General features: G+C 59.0%; 1 protein-coding gene across 2 annotated transcripts in view; it reads left to right on the top strand.

Annotated features, from left to right (window-relative positions):
• PACS1 (phosphofurin acidic cluster sorting protein 1) overlaps nt 1–15,042 on the top strand; it is a 158,209-nt gene extending 143,167 nt beyond the window's left edge. The window contains exons 11-24 of one of the 2 annotated variants that reach the window (XM_057552954.1): nt 292–372; nt 2,061–2,176; nt 2,315–2,450; nt 3,526–3,630; nt 4,333–4,439; nt 5,114–5,268; nt 5,404–5,514; nt 6,522–6,624; nt 7,035–7,077; nt 9,239–9,281; nt 9,533–9,668; nt 11,874–12,100; nt 13,328–13,447; nt 13,568–15,042. In XM_057552954.1, coding sequence (XP_057408937.1) covers nt 292–372; nt 2,061–2,176; nt 2,315–2,450; nt 3,526–3,630; nt 4,333–4,439; nt 5,114–5,268; nt 5,404–5,514; nt 6,522–6,624; nt 7,035–7,077; nt 9,239–9,281; nt 9,533–9,668; nt 11,874–12,100; nt 13,328–13,447; nt 13,568–13,683 — 1,599 coding nt within the window. In that variant the 3' untranslated portion in view covers nt 13,684–15,042. The remainder of the gene's footprint in view (nt 1–291; nt 373–2,060; nt 2,177–2,314; nt 2,451–3,525; nt 3,631–4,332; nt 4,440–5,113; nt 5,269–5,403; nt 5,515–6,521; nt 6,625–7,034; nt 7,078–9,238; nt 9,282–9,532; nt 9,669–11,873; nt 12,101–13,327; nt 13,448–13,567) is intronic. The other variant, XM_007170983.2, reaches the window with a different exon arrangement.
• Nucleotides 15,043–16,288: the final 1,246 nt, after the last annotated feature.

The raw sequence follows: 16,288 nt of genomic DNA, 5'->3' as shown, positions 1-16,288 counted from the left end.
CACAGCCATGCCATCTGAACGTTGAGCTTATCTTTCCTGGTGACGTCTTGTGAGAGTCAGAATTTCTGGGTTCCACATCTCACTGTGTTATGAATTTAATGATCACAAAATAACTGACCTTTCTGAAGCTCAGTTTTCACAAAAATATGCTCCTTGTAAGATGAAAGTCCCAAAGATTTTATGAGGTCTCCAGATTAAGTGAAAGTATTTTAAGCTTCCAAGGGACCTAGAAAACAAGTTAGAGTGGTGGATATTTGGATTGATGATGACTAATTATTATAATTTTTACAGATGGAATTGGCTGCTTTAGAAAAAGTCAAATCTGCTTGGATTAAAAATCAAGATGACAGCTTGACTGAAACAGACACTCTGGTATGTATGGTTCGGGCTCCTGTTTAAAATAGTCTTTGGTACCTTTAGAAATACAGGCAAAAAGACCCTGATGACCACCCTGAAACTTTGGCCTAACTCTGTGGACTTGTGAATGTCCTGCCTGCTCTTCCTCCCAGAATCCTTACCCGTGGAATATAACGCTCTTCCCCAAACTAGCAAACTAGAAATGTCCCCATTCTGCCCTTTAGTTAGATCTGATCAAGTGCTAATTTAGATAATTTCTCACTATCTGTCACCCTCGTTTACTTCTCAGAGACGATGACCAGTATCTTCCCCTGAAAAACCATCCCTTCCTCCAGGTTGCTTTTACAGTGGCCAGATAGCCCGCAGCATTAAGTCTCCAAGTGATTACGAGTCAGCTCCTTCCACTAAGAGTTGTTGGAGCTGCTCAGGGGCGCATGGGGTGGATCGGCTGGGGTGCCCAATTTAATTACGCACAGGTTGAAATTCCACACACATACACGTGTTGAGCACTGAAGGTGCAAAAACGAGAACACCGTGGATCCACCTGCGGGAGGAAAGCCAGTCGCGGCACACCCGGCGCAGAGGCTCTGTGGGGCCCGGGAAGGACAGAGCCATTCACCTGCAGGGAGGGCGTCTGAGCTGGGCCCGCAGGTTCTGCCACAGTTCAGCCGGTGGGACTGGAGGCCGGACCCAGCAGATGGGAGGGAGGAGAGAACTTGACCGAATACCATCTGGGGGTGGGCTGTGCATCCGCCTCACAGTGGGAGCTGCTAGCTGAATGGAATCGAGGAGGAATTGTTTCAGGCTTATGTTTCCTATAGTAAGTAATGCTGCATTAAGGATCTGGTGTCTGACAAAGCCTTAGGTTGGATTCGACATTACTGTAGTTCACCCGTAATCCTAGTAGCCCATCTTCCACTCTTGGTCCACTTTGGCCCATACTGCACAGCGGTCGTTTCAAAATGAAGTTCCAGGGGCTTCCCTGGTGGCTCAGTGGTTGGGAATCTGCCTGCCAGTGCAAGGGACACGGGTTCAAGCCCTGGTCCAGGAAGATCCCACACGCCGCGGAGCAACTAAGCCCGTGTGCCACAACTACTGAGCCTGCGCTCCAAAGCCCGTGAGCCACAACTGCTGAGCCCGTGTGCCACAACTACTGAGCCCACGAGCCACAACTACTGAACCCACGAGCCACAACTACTGAAGCCCGTGAGCCTAGAGCCCGTGCTCCGCAACAAGAGAAGCCACTGCAGTGAGAAGCCCGTGCACCGCAACGAAGAATAGCCCCTGCTCGCTGCAACTAGAGAAATCCCGCGCACAGCAACGAAAATCCAATGCAGCCAAAAATTAATTAATTTTTTTTTTTTAAATGAAGTTCCAGTCATGTCACTTCCTGAGTGAAACACTCTCCTTCCCACCTAGAGAAGCTAGATCATCAGCCCAGGTTTGTGGGCTGTCAGTTCATAAATGTAGGGTACAGATTGAATAGCAGGAGATGGTGCCCGGCACAGCGGGTGCACTTAGCTAAATTAAACAGTCACGGCGTCCTCGTCGGGTGAGGTAGGAGTTGTAGAACCCCGTGCTTCCCAGAAAAGAGAGCGCGGGACTGACTTTCTCGTGATGGTCATGGGCCCCGGCAGGAACCATGAGGCTCCCGTGGTCACCAAGGGGAAGTAACCCTCACTGCTTCCTTTCCTCCGTGGCAGGAAATCACTGACCAGGACATGTTTGGAGACGTGAGCGCAAGTCTGGTTGTGCCAGAGAAAGTCAAAACTCCGATGAAGTCCAGTAAAACGGACCTCCAGGGCTCTGCCTCTCCCAGGTACTCAGGGTTGGAAGTAGCTCCTAAAGCGTCGGGTAGAATGAGGGAGGCCCGGCAGGAGGGGCCTCGGGAAGAGGGGGCAGGCCATGGCTCTGGGTCAGGGGGCTGTTTAACCGCCTCCTTCCACGTCTGTGGCAGCAAAGTGGACGGGGTGCACACCCCCCGGCAGAAGAGGAGCACTCCCCTGAAGGAGCGGCAGCTCTCCAAGCCCCTGAGCGAGAGAACCAACAGCTCCGACAGCGAGCGGTCCCCAGACCTGGGCCACAGCACGCAGGTACCCCGGCCTGTCGGGCGCCCCTGGACCCTGGTCTCTGTTCCGTTGTCTCCTCGGGCGGTTGGGTGAAGAGGAGGGGGGAGTACTTTGAACGTCTCTGCATAAGGTCTTGAAGACACACCTAAAGGGGGAAGTCTAGCATGCTTGTTATTTGCTACTGCTGAGGAATTGGTGGGGAGCGGGGGACGGGGCAGGAGACTCTGGCTTGTTCTGCCCCCGTCAGACCTTAGTGGAGACTGTGCGGGGACAGTGGTTCTAGGGACAGCAGCCATCGGCTCTCACGGGACGTCTGCTCTGGGCTCTGATACCCTTAGTGCTGCTGTGGGCCAGTTACAGTGGTTTCAAGCTGGCACGTCAACCGTATTAAAATGTTTTGATGGAAAGACCTAAGAGTGGCTGGAGCAGGCGCAGAAGGAACTGGCCCTCGGGAGTCCTGTTCCCTCTGAAGGTCGGTCTCCGGGGGAAGGATTCTCCCCCGACAGACCTCCTGCTCTCCCGCGGTCAACGGCAGGCCTGTTCGTTTCCCTGATACGTATCATTGGAAGGGAAGTTTGTGTCCATGTGGCTTCCTGAGCTGACGCTCTTATAGCTGAAAATGAACCCGGGACTAGAATAGCCCGGTGCCTGGGGCGAGGTATTGTCCTTCTTCTTAATCACTGTTCCTGAAATACCTTTGTTCCCTGTGACGGGCTCCCCACACAGCCTCCTTGCTGCTCTCATTAGTTCTCTCCCCGTTGTTGCCCTCGTTTTCCATCCTGTGAGCACCCGCCTGCTGTCGTCTTCCTCCTCCTCTCCTGCTGCCCTGCTTCATGACCCTTTGGGGCCCTTCCTGCTCTGGCAGGACGGCCAGCTGTGCTCCTGGCGCACCAGCCTGTGTTCTGAGGCCTCGCTTTGCTCGTTCTTGATCCCCCTCCTTCCCCTTACGCTCTGGCCGGTGGGCTACCGGGTCTCCTGCGGAAGTCCCTGGTCGCTGTTCTCTGAATACCCCTCTCCCAGGAATTCTCAGCCCGCTAGACCACGCAGCCCTACCCTCAACTCCCTGGGGACTGCCCAGCAGACGCTCTTGTCCTTGTAGATTCCAAGGAAGGTGGTATATGACCAACTGAATCAGATCCTGGTGTCGGATGCCGCCCTCCCAGAAAACGTCATCCTTGTGAACACCACTGATTGGCAGGGCCAGGTAAAGCATTGAAGGTCGCAGGGCTGTGGAGGAGAGATTCTGGGGAGCGAGAGACAGATCTGAAAGGCAAGGTGTGGGGAAATAGGAAATCACCCCCCTTTCTCAGGCCTCCTTACGCCGAACTCAGCCCACAGTTCTGGACTCTAGTCCCAGTGCCATCGTCTTCCCACCTGTGGGGCTTAAATCACCAATTTTCTGTACCTCGGTTTCCTCAGCTTTAAACAAACAGCGGCATAACCTGTCATGCCTGCCTTCCTGGCCCTGAGTCTCAGGCAGCATAACGGAAGGGAGGTGCCTCGGGGAGCACCAAGTGCTGTGAGACGCCAGAGGCGCCCTGGTTTCCATGAAGGCCGCTCGGAAGGGGCACAGCAACAGCAGCCCCTGTCCCTCTCGCCCCCGCCGTCCACCCGGTTAGATCCCGGCGCCACCTAGCGTGTGGGCGACAGAGGCCGAGTTAGAATCTAGTGTGCCCTAGGTCTTCCCACACTTCCACATGAGCCCATCTACGCGGGGTCCGGCCCCACCTTCTCCTCACTGGCTGCCAGAAGCCTGACCTTTGCCCGGCTGTGGTCTGAACGACAGAGCATGGGGCCCTGCAGCTCCGTCTGGGCCTCGCTGCCCTCTTGGCCTGCAGGGAGGCAGTGCCCCTGCTGCGTGGCCTCACCTGTGTCCCTGCTCCTTTCCCTCCCCCACCCCACACAGTACGTGGCAGAGCTGCTCCAGGACCAGCGGAAGCCCGTCGTGTGCACGTGCTCCACGGTGGAGGTCCAGGCCGTGCTGTCTGCCCTGCTCACCCGTATCCAGCGCTAGTAAGGCCTCGGCTCTTCTCCTGCCCCTTGGGGGGTTCCCTCTGACCTCATCCTCCCACCCTGATTTCTAAGCAGTGAGAGGACCTCCCGGCCTCATCAGACCAAGAATTCGCAGTTGGTGCCTGGTTGGGCAGCGTCAGACTGTGGTTCTCTGATGCCCCTGCTGGCCCCAGAGGGTTGGGGTGAAAAAGTCACCTTCCTGCCCGCCTGGTCCCCTGCCACACCTTGAGTTGCCTCGTCCTCTTCTTAAGCCCATGACGAAGAAGGCCGGGCAGAGAGAGCCTAGGGTTTTACAAGACCTTTTACTCCCGTCCCTCCGACTACCCCGAAACAGGGCCTTCCCTCCTCAGGACCTGCCGTGAGAAAGAGCTGCGGGCGTTCCTGGGTGTCTGGGCTCATGCCCACCGCCAACCCCAGGGCACTGCCGAGTCTTCTCCCCGTGAGCCTCAGCCAATTCTGCCTTCCTTCTAGACAGTTCCCTGTCCTCTCTGATCCTGGGTTTCTCTCTTTTTGCAAAAGCGCTGTGGTTTATTGCCTCTCTCTGTATTATTTTGTTTATTGGTTTGTTTTTTCCCGTGGGCTGTTGAGATCAAGTGAAGTCTGAGCTTGGGGCCTTCCTCTGAGCAGGACGCAGGCCCGCCTGACGTGGCCGTGCCTCTCCCCTTGCTTCCCAGCTGCAACTGCAACTCCTCCATGCCGAGGCCGGTGAAGGTGGCAGCGGTGGGCAGCCAGAGCTACCTGAGTTCCATCCTCCGCTTCTTCGTCAAGTCGCTGGCCAGCAAGACCTCCGACTGGCTGGGCTACATGCGCTTTCTCATCATTCCCCTCGGTAAAGGCTCAGCAGGGCCCACGCCTGAAGCGGGGTGGTGGCGCTGGGTCCCAGGAAGTGACGGGCAGGGAGACCGAAGGCTGGGCCATCATTCACCCCCTCACCAGCTCGCCTTGTCTGGTTTCCACCTACCAGGTTCTCACCCGGTGGCCAAGTACTTGGGCTCCGTCGACAGTAGGTATAGCAGTACATTCCTTGATTCTGGCTGGAGAGATCTGTTCAACCGCTCAGAGCCCCCGGTGTCAGGTAACGGCCCCTCGTAAGGGACCGAGACAGAATGTGGCCTGATTTCCGGAGAGCCAGGGTCGGGGGGTGTGCTTCTCCTCCCTGTGGCGAGTTCATTTTTTTCAGTACTTATTAAAAGGAGGCCTATTGGGCTTCCCTGGTGGCGCAGTGGTTGAGAATCTGCCTGCTAATGCAGGAGACACGGGTTCGAGCCCTGGTCTGGGAGGATCCCACATGCCGCGGAGCGGCTGGGCCCGTGAGCCACGGCTGCTGAGCCTGCGCTTCTGGAGCCTGTGCCCCGCGACGGGAGGGGCCGCGATAGTGAAAGGCCCGCGCACCGCGATGAAGAGCGGTCCCCGCACCGCGATGAAGAGTGGCCCCCACTTGCCGCAACTGGAGAAAGCCCTCGCACGAACCAAAGACCCAGCACAGCCAAAAATAAATAAATAAATAAATAAATAAATAAATAAATAAAAATTAAAAAAAAAAAAAAAAAGGAGGCCTATTAAGCGCAGCCCTTCCACTCTGGATGTGTTTAGTCTCTGCCATTTGCTCTGCACAGCTGGAAATGAGGGGGGCTGTGAGGGTGGCAGGGAATATGAATAACGCTCCACCAACCATGTCTTTTCCTGAAAGACAGAGGAGAGGTGGCAGGGATGGGCGCAAGCTTGGGCTCTGCGGGGCCGGGAGGTGGTCAGTGCTCCCACGGGCCTTGCAGGGAGTGCCAGGCAGACGTTGGACGGGGAGGGCAGGCTGCTGCAGTGGTTCCAAGGTCGCTGCAAGCAGAAACGGAGGCGGGGGCAAGCCGAGCCTGGGAAGGGGCAGGCTGGGGAGGACGGCACGAAGATCGGATGGGAGGACGGCTCTTTGCTCCATGATTCCTTAGGTTCAAGCCAGCGGGTCTTTAGAGCCCTTTCTCTGCCTCAACTCCTGGGGTCGTCTGGCGGGACTCAGGAAGGGGGCTCTCGGAGAGGGTTTTCGGGCTCGCCTGCTGAAATGTCGGCGTTTGTCTCTTGGCTTCTCTGCAGAGCACCTGGACGTGGTCGGGCGGGTGATGCAGTACATCAGCGGCGCGGGCGTGACGCACCAGCTGCCCGTGGCGGAAGCCATGCTGACCTGCAGGCACAAGTTGTAAGTTGACCGAGGGGTTTCTTAAAAACACGTTGGGTGGGCTAGATAAATCTTAGGTCTCCTTTGCTTTTCCATACTTTCCTTCGCCCCACCCCATTTCCCTTGGTAAGAACTCAAGAGGATATGAGAGTGTTTTTTACTGCCTCCCCCCAGGCGTCCCCTTCCTTGCCTGGGCTCCCCACCCATGTGGGCGCCCCTCGGTACAGACACGGGGGCAGGGGTAGCGTGTGCAGAATCGGAGCTTTTGCCTCCATTTGGTGGCTCCTCGCGCCATCCTGAGGCGCCATGGGAAGATGTTATGTAGTGTCTGGACTCCCTTAAAGCCACAGTAAAACATGGAAAGCTTGTGTCCCCATCTCTCCACGAAGTCTCACCCCCCAACTGTAAAGCTTTCCTGTCTCTCCCAACAGCCCTGATGAAGACTCGTATCAGAAGTTTATCCCCTTCATTGGCGTGAGTACAACTCCCCTGTTCTCCGTTCCCCACCCACCCATTCTCCTGGCCTTCCTGTCCTGCGCGTGTGCGTGCACACGTGCACGCGCACACACACACACACACACACACACACACATACACAGAGGACTCATCTAGACAACGGTTCCCATCCGGAGGCGATTTTGCCCCCAGGGGACATCTGGCAGTGTCTGGTCTGGAGACAAGTTTGGCTGTCACAGCTGGGGACGGGGGTGGTACCGGCATCTCATGGGTGGAGCCCAGGGACGTGCTTACCATCCTGCAGGGCACAGGACAGGCCCCCGACAGGGAGTGATCCAGCCCCGAGTGTCAGCAGTGCCGAGGTGAGGGAGCCCTGGGCTGGGACAGGCGCCGAGCTGTTCCTTTCAGTGTCCTTTCCCGATCAGGGGCCATCCCCAGCTCACCGTGGGTATCTCGTGCTTATTACACCAGGCGCTGAACTTGGTGCCGTGGCCTAGGGAGTGATGTCCAGGGCATTGGTTCTACAGGCTCCAGGGAAAAGAAAGCTGCCTCGGGGATAACGATAGATGGTATTCGTAGAAGTCCGAGGAGTCGGTAGCCTTCAGAGCCAGGTGGACACCAAGCGGAAGAGGCTCTTTCCTCCTCCTGCTTAGTCAAGGCAGAGTCTACACGAGTGGATCTTGAACATAAAAGGAAAACCTCTTGGGTATCTTTGGTGTCAGGTGGTACCGGCCTTTGCTGCATTTGGCAGTAGCTAGGCCACAAGGCAGAGACCGACCAAGAGAGGGAGCCCAGAGGGGACAGAGCCGACGCCCTCCCGGGGCCAAAGCACGACACAGACGCATGGTTGAGAACTCTGATTTCCATTTGCGAGACGATTGAGTTTCTCTTCCAAATCAGCTGGTATCTTTTCCTACAGTCTCCCTGAGGATCCTCCCAGCTTCTAGGGGAGATAGGGCACGTGCGGGTGAGGGGCCCAGCTCCCACTGTCCCTGTTCTCTGTTCGTCCCAGATCCTGGGCGTCTCGAGAGATCTGGGGAGATCCTCCGTAAAGCCTCCCGTCTGCCTGGTCCAGTCAGTCCCCATTAGCCACTGGGGCTGCTCCCACAGCCCCGTCGGAGGCCCAGGGCCATGGCCTGTAGCCGGGGCTGGCAGTCTGACCCACATCTTTGTGGAGCTGTGGGATCTTCATGGAGCTGGGGGTCACTGCCTACTCCAGCCTCACAGCAAGACAGAGAGATAGAAAAAATTAAAAATTCAAACAAACAAAGGAGCTGGCAGCCTCGTGCAATGCCAGAGGAGCTAGGGGAGAGGAGTCGTGTCCAGAAGTTCAGAGTATCGATGTGTTACTTTCTCGGAATTAAAATCAGGATGTGTACAGGATCGGGAACAAATTTCAGTGAATGGCAGCATTGTGCTCTGATCTGTGTGTGACCCCTGCTCCCTGCCATCCCCGGGGCTCAGCTTCCGTGACCTCCCCGCCCTGCTGCGCCTCTGCCGGGTGCTGGGATTCACCTGTCACCTCAGGCCCCAGTCCTGACCTTCCTGGTCTGTCTCTAGCTGTGCCCTTTGCTGGCCACTGGAGGGCCCCCTCTGTCCTTCCCAGAATTCTCTCAGAGGAATCTAAAATTCTCTGGGGAGCTGAAATGGACACCACTGCCTTGCGGGGAGGGAGCGGCGGTACTGGGGACCCCCTCCTCATTGGTGTTCCTCCAGATTCCAGGAAGTCTGGAAAGGAGGGGCCTGCTCCCAGCACGTCAGCGTGTTCCAGCATGTTCGCTGGGCCTGGTGCAGCACACGCGCCCCCCCAAGCCCCCGCCGCACCCCGCTCCTGTCTGCCGAGGCTTTCTCCCGGTCCTCCCCTCTCTCTGACATGAGACGACGGCCTCCTGCCCAAGTGGTCTTAGAAGAAATGAGATCAGGATACGAAAGTGCTTCCCACCCTCCAGGTGGCCTTGCCTGCATCCCCAGAGAAGAGCTGCAGGTCTCCTGTGCCCCTGACTTATTGTTTGCAACTGGGTTTTTTCACATCTCTTAACTATCCGGGCTGCTCGGGATCGGCAAAGAGTTTTAAAGCCTACGATCAAACAATGTTCAGTGGCGGCGGCTGGTTCCAGCTGATCAGAGCGCGTCTGGCTTTGGTAGGAGGGTCTAATGCGGCGTCTCTTCTCCCTCCCAGGTGGTGAAGGTGGGTCTGGTCGAAGACTCTCCTTCCACTACAGGTGAGCCTGGGGCCCCTTGGCCTCTACAGGGTGAGGGTGGTGCCTTGCCATCTCCTTCCTAGTCGAACAGGCCAGAGGGCGAAGACCCAGGGGGTCCCAGGCCAAGGCAGAGCTCGAGCCTCGGGGCGAGGCCATGGCCGGGGCGGTGTGGGGAACAGGCTGCAGCCGAGACGGGGGCACCTCGACTCCCTGGCACCAGCGGGTCGGGGCGGCTTCCCTTGCCCAACTGTGTCTGTCTGTCCCGCTGGCAGGCGATGGTGATGACTCACCCGTGGTCAGCCTTACTGTGCCCTCCACGTCACCGCCCTCCAGCTCTGGCCTGAGCCGAGACGCCATGGCCACCCCTCCTTCCTCCCCGTCCATGAGCAGCGCCCTGGCCGTCGTGGGGTAAGCCTGTCGCCGGTTCCTGTCTTTCCTGCCGCGTCCCTCCATCGGGGCAGCAGCCCGACTGATTTCCCTGCTGCCACAGCGTGTAGGGCGGTGACACTGAGCTCGGAAGGTGGCGGGGGAGGGAACGAGAGCAGTGGAGCTAGGTCACTGGCCAAGCAGGTCATCACACAGCTCTCCAAGTGCAGGCTCCCATCTGTCCTGCCTGCCTCACAGGTATAAGATCGAGTGAGACAAAGGGCAGAGAGGCCCTTGGTAGCCTGTAAAGTGCTGTGCATGTGTCCCATTGTAGGACTGCCCAGTGTGGTAGAGGGAGTGTGGGCGTGGGCGTCACACAGCCGGATTTGAGTCACAGTGTGTGTTAGGTCCGCTGCGTTAGCTTGTGTTAAAGAACAGATCACTCAGTGACACTTGTTAGAGCAAGAGAGGCTTTCTCCACGCTGGGAACAGTCGCCGTAGGTGTCGGGACCACCTCGATGGGATTCTGCAGTGAGAGAGGGATGGGACTTGACTCCAAACCCTTGAGCAGCTGGGTTTACAGTCCAGGAGCAGCGCGGGGGCAGCGGATGGAAAATTACCAGGAGGCACATCGGGAGCGAGGAGGGGTCTGATTCCGGCTAAACGGACCTGACGGGAGCCTTGCTGCCAACGCTCCTGAGGGAAGGCAGAGGGTGAGGAGCCTGCTCGCAGATCCAGGGTGATCAGAAGTGCGGGCCGGGGGCTCCTTGCAAGAACTGGATTTTCCAAGGAAGCGCACGGGTGGGCCCGGGAAGAGGTGCAGGAGCCTGACTAAAGTTTGGTCAAGCAAAGAATCTTTGTCACTTGGGCAAGTTACTAAGTCTCCTTTCAACTCCGTGAAAGTAAAGGTGAAATAGCCACGTCAGTCTTGCTGTGAGGCGGAAATTAGAGCGTGCATTAGTGCCTGGCCCGTGGAGGTGCGGCCTCCTTCCAGGCACTTGGTCTGTCCATCACTTAAAGGCTGCCGCGGCCAATGACACGGGCAGGACCCTGTTCCAGAGCCCAGGCTTCTGGGCCCCAGGCAGGGCCAAAGCCACAGAGAGAGTGTTGTGAACAGTTAGGGAGCGGGGTGGCTATGAAGGGGGACGGCAATTTCTTTAGGATGTAAAATATCCAAAGTTTAGATCAGGCGGGCAGGGAGGCCTCCGGGAGCTGACCAGAGCGGGGGTGGGCGGGAGGGCAGTCCCACCAGGGGGTCAGGGAACAGCCCTCGAGGTGGGAAAGAGCTGAAAGGAGCCCCTGCTCCTTCTTCCTCCCCGTTCCCTTTCTTCTACCCTCACCTTGCTGGTCTTCTGGTGATGGTCCATGTGGAGCAGAGAGGGTAGGCCCTGGCCAGTGGCTTTTCCAGAACCCCCAGTGACAGAATACGAAGCGTTCTCGGGGGGGAGCCCAGACCCCAGCCCTCAGCCTCCCTTGCCCTGCCTTCCCCCTTCACTTCCCATCGAGGGTCTGCTGCTGACTTGCCGAAGTGCGTGAAAAGGAGGAAATCCCACCGCAGGTCACATCGTGACCTCACGGTCCAGGCTTCCTGGGTGCCTGGGGGCCTGCCTTACCCCGACCTCCTTTCCCATCCAGTTTAAGCTTGTTTTTTAGTGGAACCACTGAATCCAGGCAGAAAGAGAAACGTCAGATGACTTTTGCAGCCTGTACCTATTGTGTCTGACGCCTCCTTTCAAGAAAACATCAGCTCTTTTTCCCCTTGGAGCTAAAATTATCCCTGAGCTAGAAGTGCCGTAAACGGGAGAAAGCCACAGGCCGGCACCCGTCAGCGCTCCCGGCCCTGCCCCGCTTAACCTCTCCCACGCTTGGCGGGGTTCTGCCCCGGCTCTGCTCGTGGGGGGGGTGCGTGTGTGTGCGTGTCCTTGTGTATGTGTGTGCGCACGTGTGCATGCACACACTTTCTCCCTTCGTAAAGCTTCCTTCCTCTCTGCTTCCCTTGTCCCCGTGTGAGTGTTTGTGCGGTTCCCTCGTGGGGACTCGGGTCTTCACCCTCTGCTGGCTGTGTCCTCGGATCAGCCTGATTCTCCACTCCCACACCAGCCAGTGCTGTGAGGCTGGAGGGAACCCAGGGCCACTTAGCGGGCGCCTCCCCCGGCCCCTCCCAGAGCCTGGCGGGGCCCTCTCCACCCCGTCGTCTGCCCTGTGGTCGGGAACTGAGCCCGCTCTCCCGCGTCGCCCCTTCTCCAGGAGCCCCAGCAGCCCGTACGGGGACGTGATTGGCCTCCAGGTGGACTACTGGCTGGGCCACCCTGGGGAGCGGAGGAGGGAAGGTGACAAGAGGGACGCCAGCTCCAAGAACACCCTCAAGAGCGTCTTCCGCTCGGTGCAGGTTTCCCGCCTGCCCCACGGTGGGGAGGCCCAGCTTTCCGGCACCATGGCCATGACCGTGGTCACCAAAGAGAAGAACAAGAAAGGTAAGTGACATGTGAGGCCAGAGGCCATCAGGGCCACCAGGCCTCCCCGTCCGTCTCGGGGGCTGGGACAGGATGTGCTTCTGGGAGACTGTGGACGAGGACAAAGGCAGCACACGTATCATGTGATCCAGCCTGGGGTCCCATGGGGGTCCCGCCTCACCTTGTGGGACGAGGCCGTTCCTTCTGTCACAGAGGAGACCTCGGTCCCCAGGGAGTCACTGGTCCCTCCCTGCAGAGCATCGGCACCTTAGGGGCTGAGGCAGTTCGTGCTGCCGTAAAGAAGGGAGCCTTTCTGGCCACCGCCCTCCGGGATGGATGGTGTGACAGGGGAGGACGTGTCCCCCTGCCGCAGCCCCACGGAGCGGGGTACTCGCACCCGACCCTGGAGGCCACCCAAGCCTTCGTGAGCAAAGGGCATGACTCTTTTTAAGAATTCAGGGGAACAGTGCCCCGCCCAGAGGAGAGGGTGGCTTCAGCACCAGCAGTGGCGGGGGAGCGGGTCCCGTGCGCTGTGGAAGTGAGGCAGGAACCGCCACGACCAGGCCACCGTGGGGATGTCACTCGCTGCTGTCGGTCCCCGTCGGGAAGCCGCACAGCTGGCTCTGCGCCTGCAGAAGCCAGCGGGGTGACTCTGGGGCGCTCGCAGCCCCCCAGCTGTCACGAAGGGGCTTCCTTCACTGCCGGGCCCTGCCTTCCTCCTCTGGGCGCATCCAAAGCAGCTGGGCCTTTCCGTTCATGCCTCTCTGGAAGAGCTCCCCTGGAGGGCGAGCAGGGCCTTGCCAGACCCGCAGCCAGAAGCCGCTGTGGCACCCAGAGACCTGCCTAGGGCGTCCCAGGGCTGAGCTCATGCAAACCCTGCCGCACGGCCTCCCCGTGCAGGTGCACGAGCTGGTGGGAAGGAGGCACCCGACAGGGCAGCAGACCCCCTGCCCCACAGGCTGCCGGAGCGTTCGAGCTGGAAGGGACTCGGAGACCATCTGGCCCTGGGTCCTCGTTATTCAGTGAATATATCGAGGCCCAGGGAGAGGAGCAGGAGCTTAGCCAGTGCCCAGACGGGGGCAGGAGCTTGCAGATCCTGATATGTAGCCTGGAGCCAGGGAGCAGGGGAGGAAGAATTGGCTGTCTGCCATTCACCTCCTTTCCCTTAGGGGGAGAGGGCAGTGGACGGGGGAGAGTGGTGGCCGCTTTTCAGGGGCTGTGACAAGGCATTTCCTGCTTGCTTTCCAGTTCCCACCATCTTCCTGAGCAAGAAGCCTCGAGAAAAGGAGGTGGATTCTAAGAGCCAGGTCATCGAAGGCATCAGCCGTCTCATCTGCTCTGCCAAGCAGCAGCAGACCATGCTGAGAGGTGCGGGCGGGGCATGGGTGGAGAGGGAGGGGGGCAGGGGGGCCGTGGCCCTCCCCAGCGACCCTGGGAAGATGGCCTTAGCAGCCCCGGTCACCCCCTCGCCTCCCCTGTCACCCCCAGTGTCTATCGACGGAGTCGAGTGGAGTGACATCAAGTTCTTCCAGCTGGCAGCCCAGTGGCCCACCCACGTCAAGCACTTTCCAGTGGGACTGTTCAGTGGCAGCAAGGCCACCTGAGGGCACCGTCTCCTGGCTACTCTCCCTCCTGGCACTGCCACCAGCCTCACCGCCTGCAGGCAGGGGGAGGCCAGCAGGCCCAGGCCCAGAGTCCCCTTTCCTGGCCCCGGGGCCTGCATCTCCCTGGCCCGGTCCTGAAGGACACTGCCGCCGGGGACGCTGCTCCTCACCACCCCCCCCTCCCCCGGCCTTCTGGGTCCCATCCCTGGGCAGCCCCCGCCCTCCCTCTCTCCTTTTCCTCCTCTCCCTCTGTTCCAGTCCCAAGGCACGTTGATTTTGCGTTTTGGCGGCCATCCCTGGTCCCTGGAACTGAGTCCTCCGGGCCTTCCTTCGCCTGACTTCCAACCTCTTTCTCCACGTGGCGCCAGTTCCCTTCCCGGAAACAGGAAACCCAGGGTCCTGGCCCACAGCAGGGGGTCCAGCCTCCCCCATCTCCCCCAGGATCTCGTTTTCTAAAGCTCAGCTGCCAGATGCCACTCAGCCGGCCCCCCTCTAGTGGGGCCCAGAGCCAAGGCCACTTCCCACTGCTGTGGGGTGACGGGGCACGACCCCTCCTGCCCACTCACCCCAGGACAGCATTCCTGCGGCCACGCATGGGTTTCTGGGGTGGAGAGGGCTCCGTGGTCTCGCCCGTGCAAGGGTTCACCGTGTCCAGGTCCCCTGTAGGTGCCGCGCATGTCCCTGAGCGGTTCTTTGGTTGTCCGCACAGCCAGTCTCTTGGTGGTTCCGTGTGACTCACACGGTCGCTGGTCCCTGTCCTTGGGTCTCCCCCTGTTGATGGCTCTCCTCTCCAGCCTCCTCCCCCACGCCCCCAGCACACCTCCGCCTCTGCCTGCAACTCTGGACCCGGAGAGATGGGAGGCAGCCCCATCCAACGTGTCGTCTGTGGCCCCGGTCCCTTCGGCTCCCTGCTCCCCGTGTCCATCCGTCTCCTTTCCCCAGTCTGTCCTCCCCTGCTCACCTGGACCCCTGGCCTGGGCAGGCCCCGTCCTCCTAGCCAAGCCTCCCTCTCTCCACGGCCTCGGGGGGCCTGAACCCCTCCTCAGCCCGCACCATAGGTCTTGGCCTTCTGGGGAGACGCGGAGCGCGTGGGTGGAGCTCCAGCTGCAGCCCTCCCAGCCCGCCAGCGCCTCCGGAGCTTTGCCGTGGCCCTCTCACCCTTTCTAGAAGTTTTTGCACAGAACTTCATTTTGAAAAGCGTTTTTCTCATTCTCCATACCTCCCCCAAACTCCTCCAGCCCTTCCCCCGGCTCAGCCCTGCTGTCCAGAGCGTTCCTGGGGCTGCGCTGCTCACTCAGCCGGAGAGAGGGGCGGGGTGGGAGGGACTAAGAGGATGTTGGATTTTTCATTCAATAAACTGGTGATTTCTTACCAACGAGCAAGCCTTAGGCTTCTGCGCCTCTCATTGTGACACAAGATCTGTCCAGCCTCATCCCCACTTCATGCCGCGGCCACTTCACTCAAAATCAACCGGGGTGGGGGGGCCTTCCCTGGTGGCGCAGTGGTTGAGAGTCTGCCTGCCAATGCAGGGGACACGGGTTCGAGCCCTGGTCTGGGAAGATCCCACATGCCGCGGAGCAACTGGGCCCGTGAGCCACAACTACTGAGCCTGCGCGTCTGGAGCCTGTGCTCCGCAACAAGAGGCCGCGATAGTGAGAGGCCCGCGCACCGCGATGAAGAGTGGCCCCCAATTGCCACAACTAGAGAAAGCCCTTGCGCAGAAACGAAGACCCAACATGGCCAAAAATAAATAAATTAAAAAGAAAAAAAAAGGAGTGTCCAAAAAAAAAAAAATCAACTGGGGGGACTTCCCTGGAGGTCCAGTGGTTAGGACTCTGCACTCCCATGCGGGGGCCCCAGGTTCGATCCCTGGTCAGGGAACTAGGATCCCGCAAGCCACGCAGTGCAGCCAAAAAGGGAAAAAAATCAACTGGGAACTGGCTGGAAAGAAGCAGATTCCTATTTGCTTGATGATAGAAACAGAGGCGTGAAGGTGTGTTGCCCAGTATGAGGCAAGCCGAGGTCAGGAACAGAAGTCACACCATTCCCACTCCGAAACCCCATTTTTTTCTGGCACCTGCCATCCCCAGATCCCACCTCCCAAGGCAATGACACATCGTCGGCAGCTTCCACTCTTCCGACTGGAGATTAGAACTCGGCTTCTCTCCCGCTACTAGGCTGATGTCCTGCCACAGTTTCTGAAAGTTGATGAAGTCTGAGGCCCAGGTGGAGGGGGTGAGCTGGGGTCCATCATCAGGTTCGCTTTTCTGCCCGCCCTTAACCTTAGAGGTGACGGTCAGAGCTCCTGCTCCCTGGAAGCCTGACTCTTCACGCACTCCCGGGACAGAGGCCTGCACGCCAGGCCTCCTCCGGCGAATACGTGCCCAGAAGTGGCAGCTTGCACCCCCCCGCCGCCCGCAGGACACAGCCCCGGAGGAGCGGACGGCCAGGTGGGGCAGGCTGTCCCTGGCTCCCCAGGTCCTGCGGCCAGGTCACCTAACAGAGGGAGGCTCTGGGACCCGGCAGCGCGGCCACCCAGGCTCTCTGGGCCTGGAAGATGGAACCAGTGCCCGTCTCCCAAGGGTCAGAGTCCAGTCAGGTACCG

The sequence above is a fragment of the Balaenoptera acutorostrata genome, chromosome 9 (assembly GCF_949987535.1).
Source record: "Balaenoptera acutorostrata chromosome 9, mBalAcu1.1, whole genome shotgun sequence".
Classification (NCBI taxonomy): domain Eukaryota; kingdom Metazoa; phylum Chordata; class Mammalia; order Artiodactyla; family Balaenopteridae; genus Balaenoptera; species Balaenoptera acutorostrata.
The sequence above is the reverse complement of the archived record's forward strand: the minus strand, read 5'-3'. Positions and strand labels throughout refer to the sequence as shown.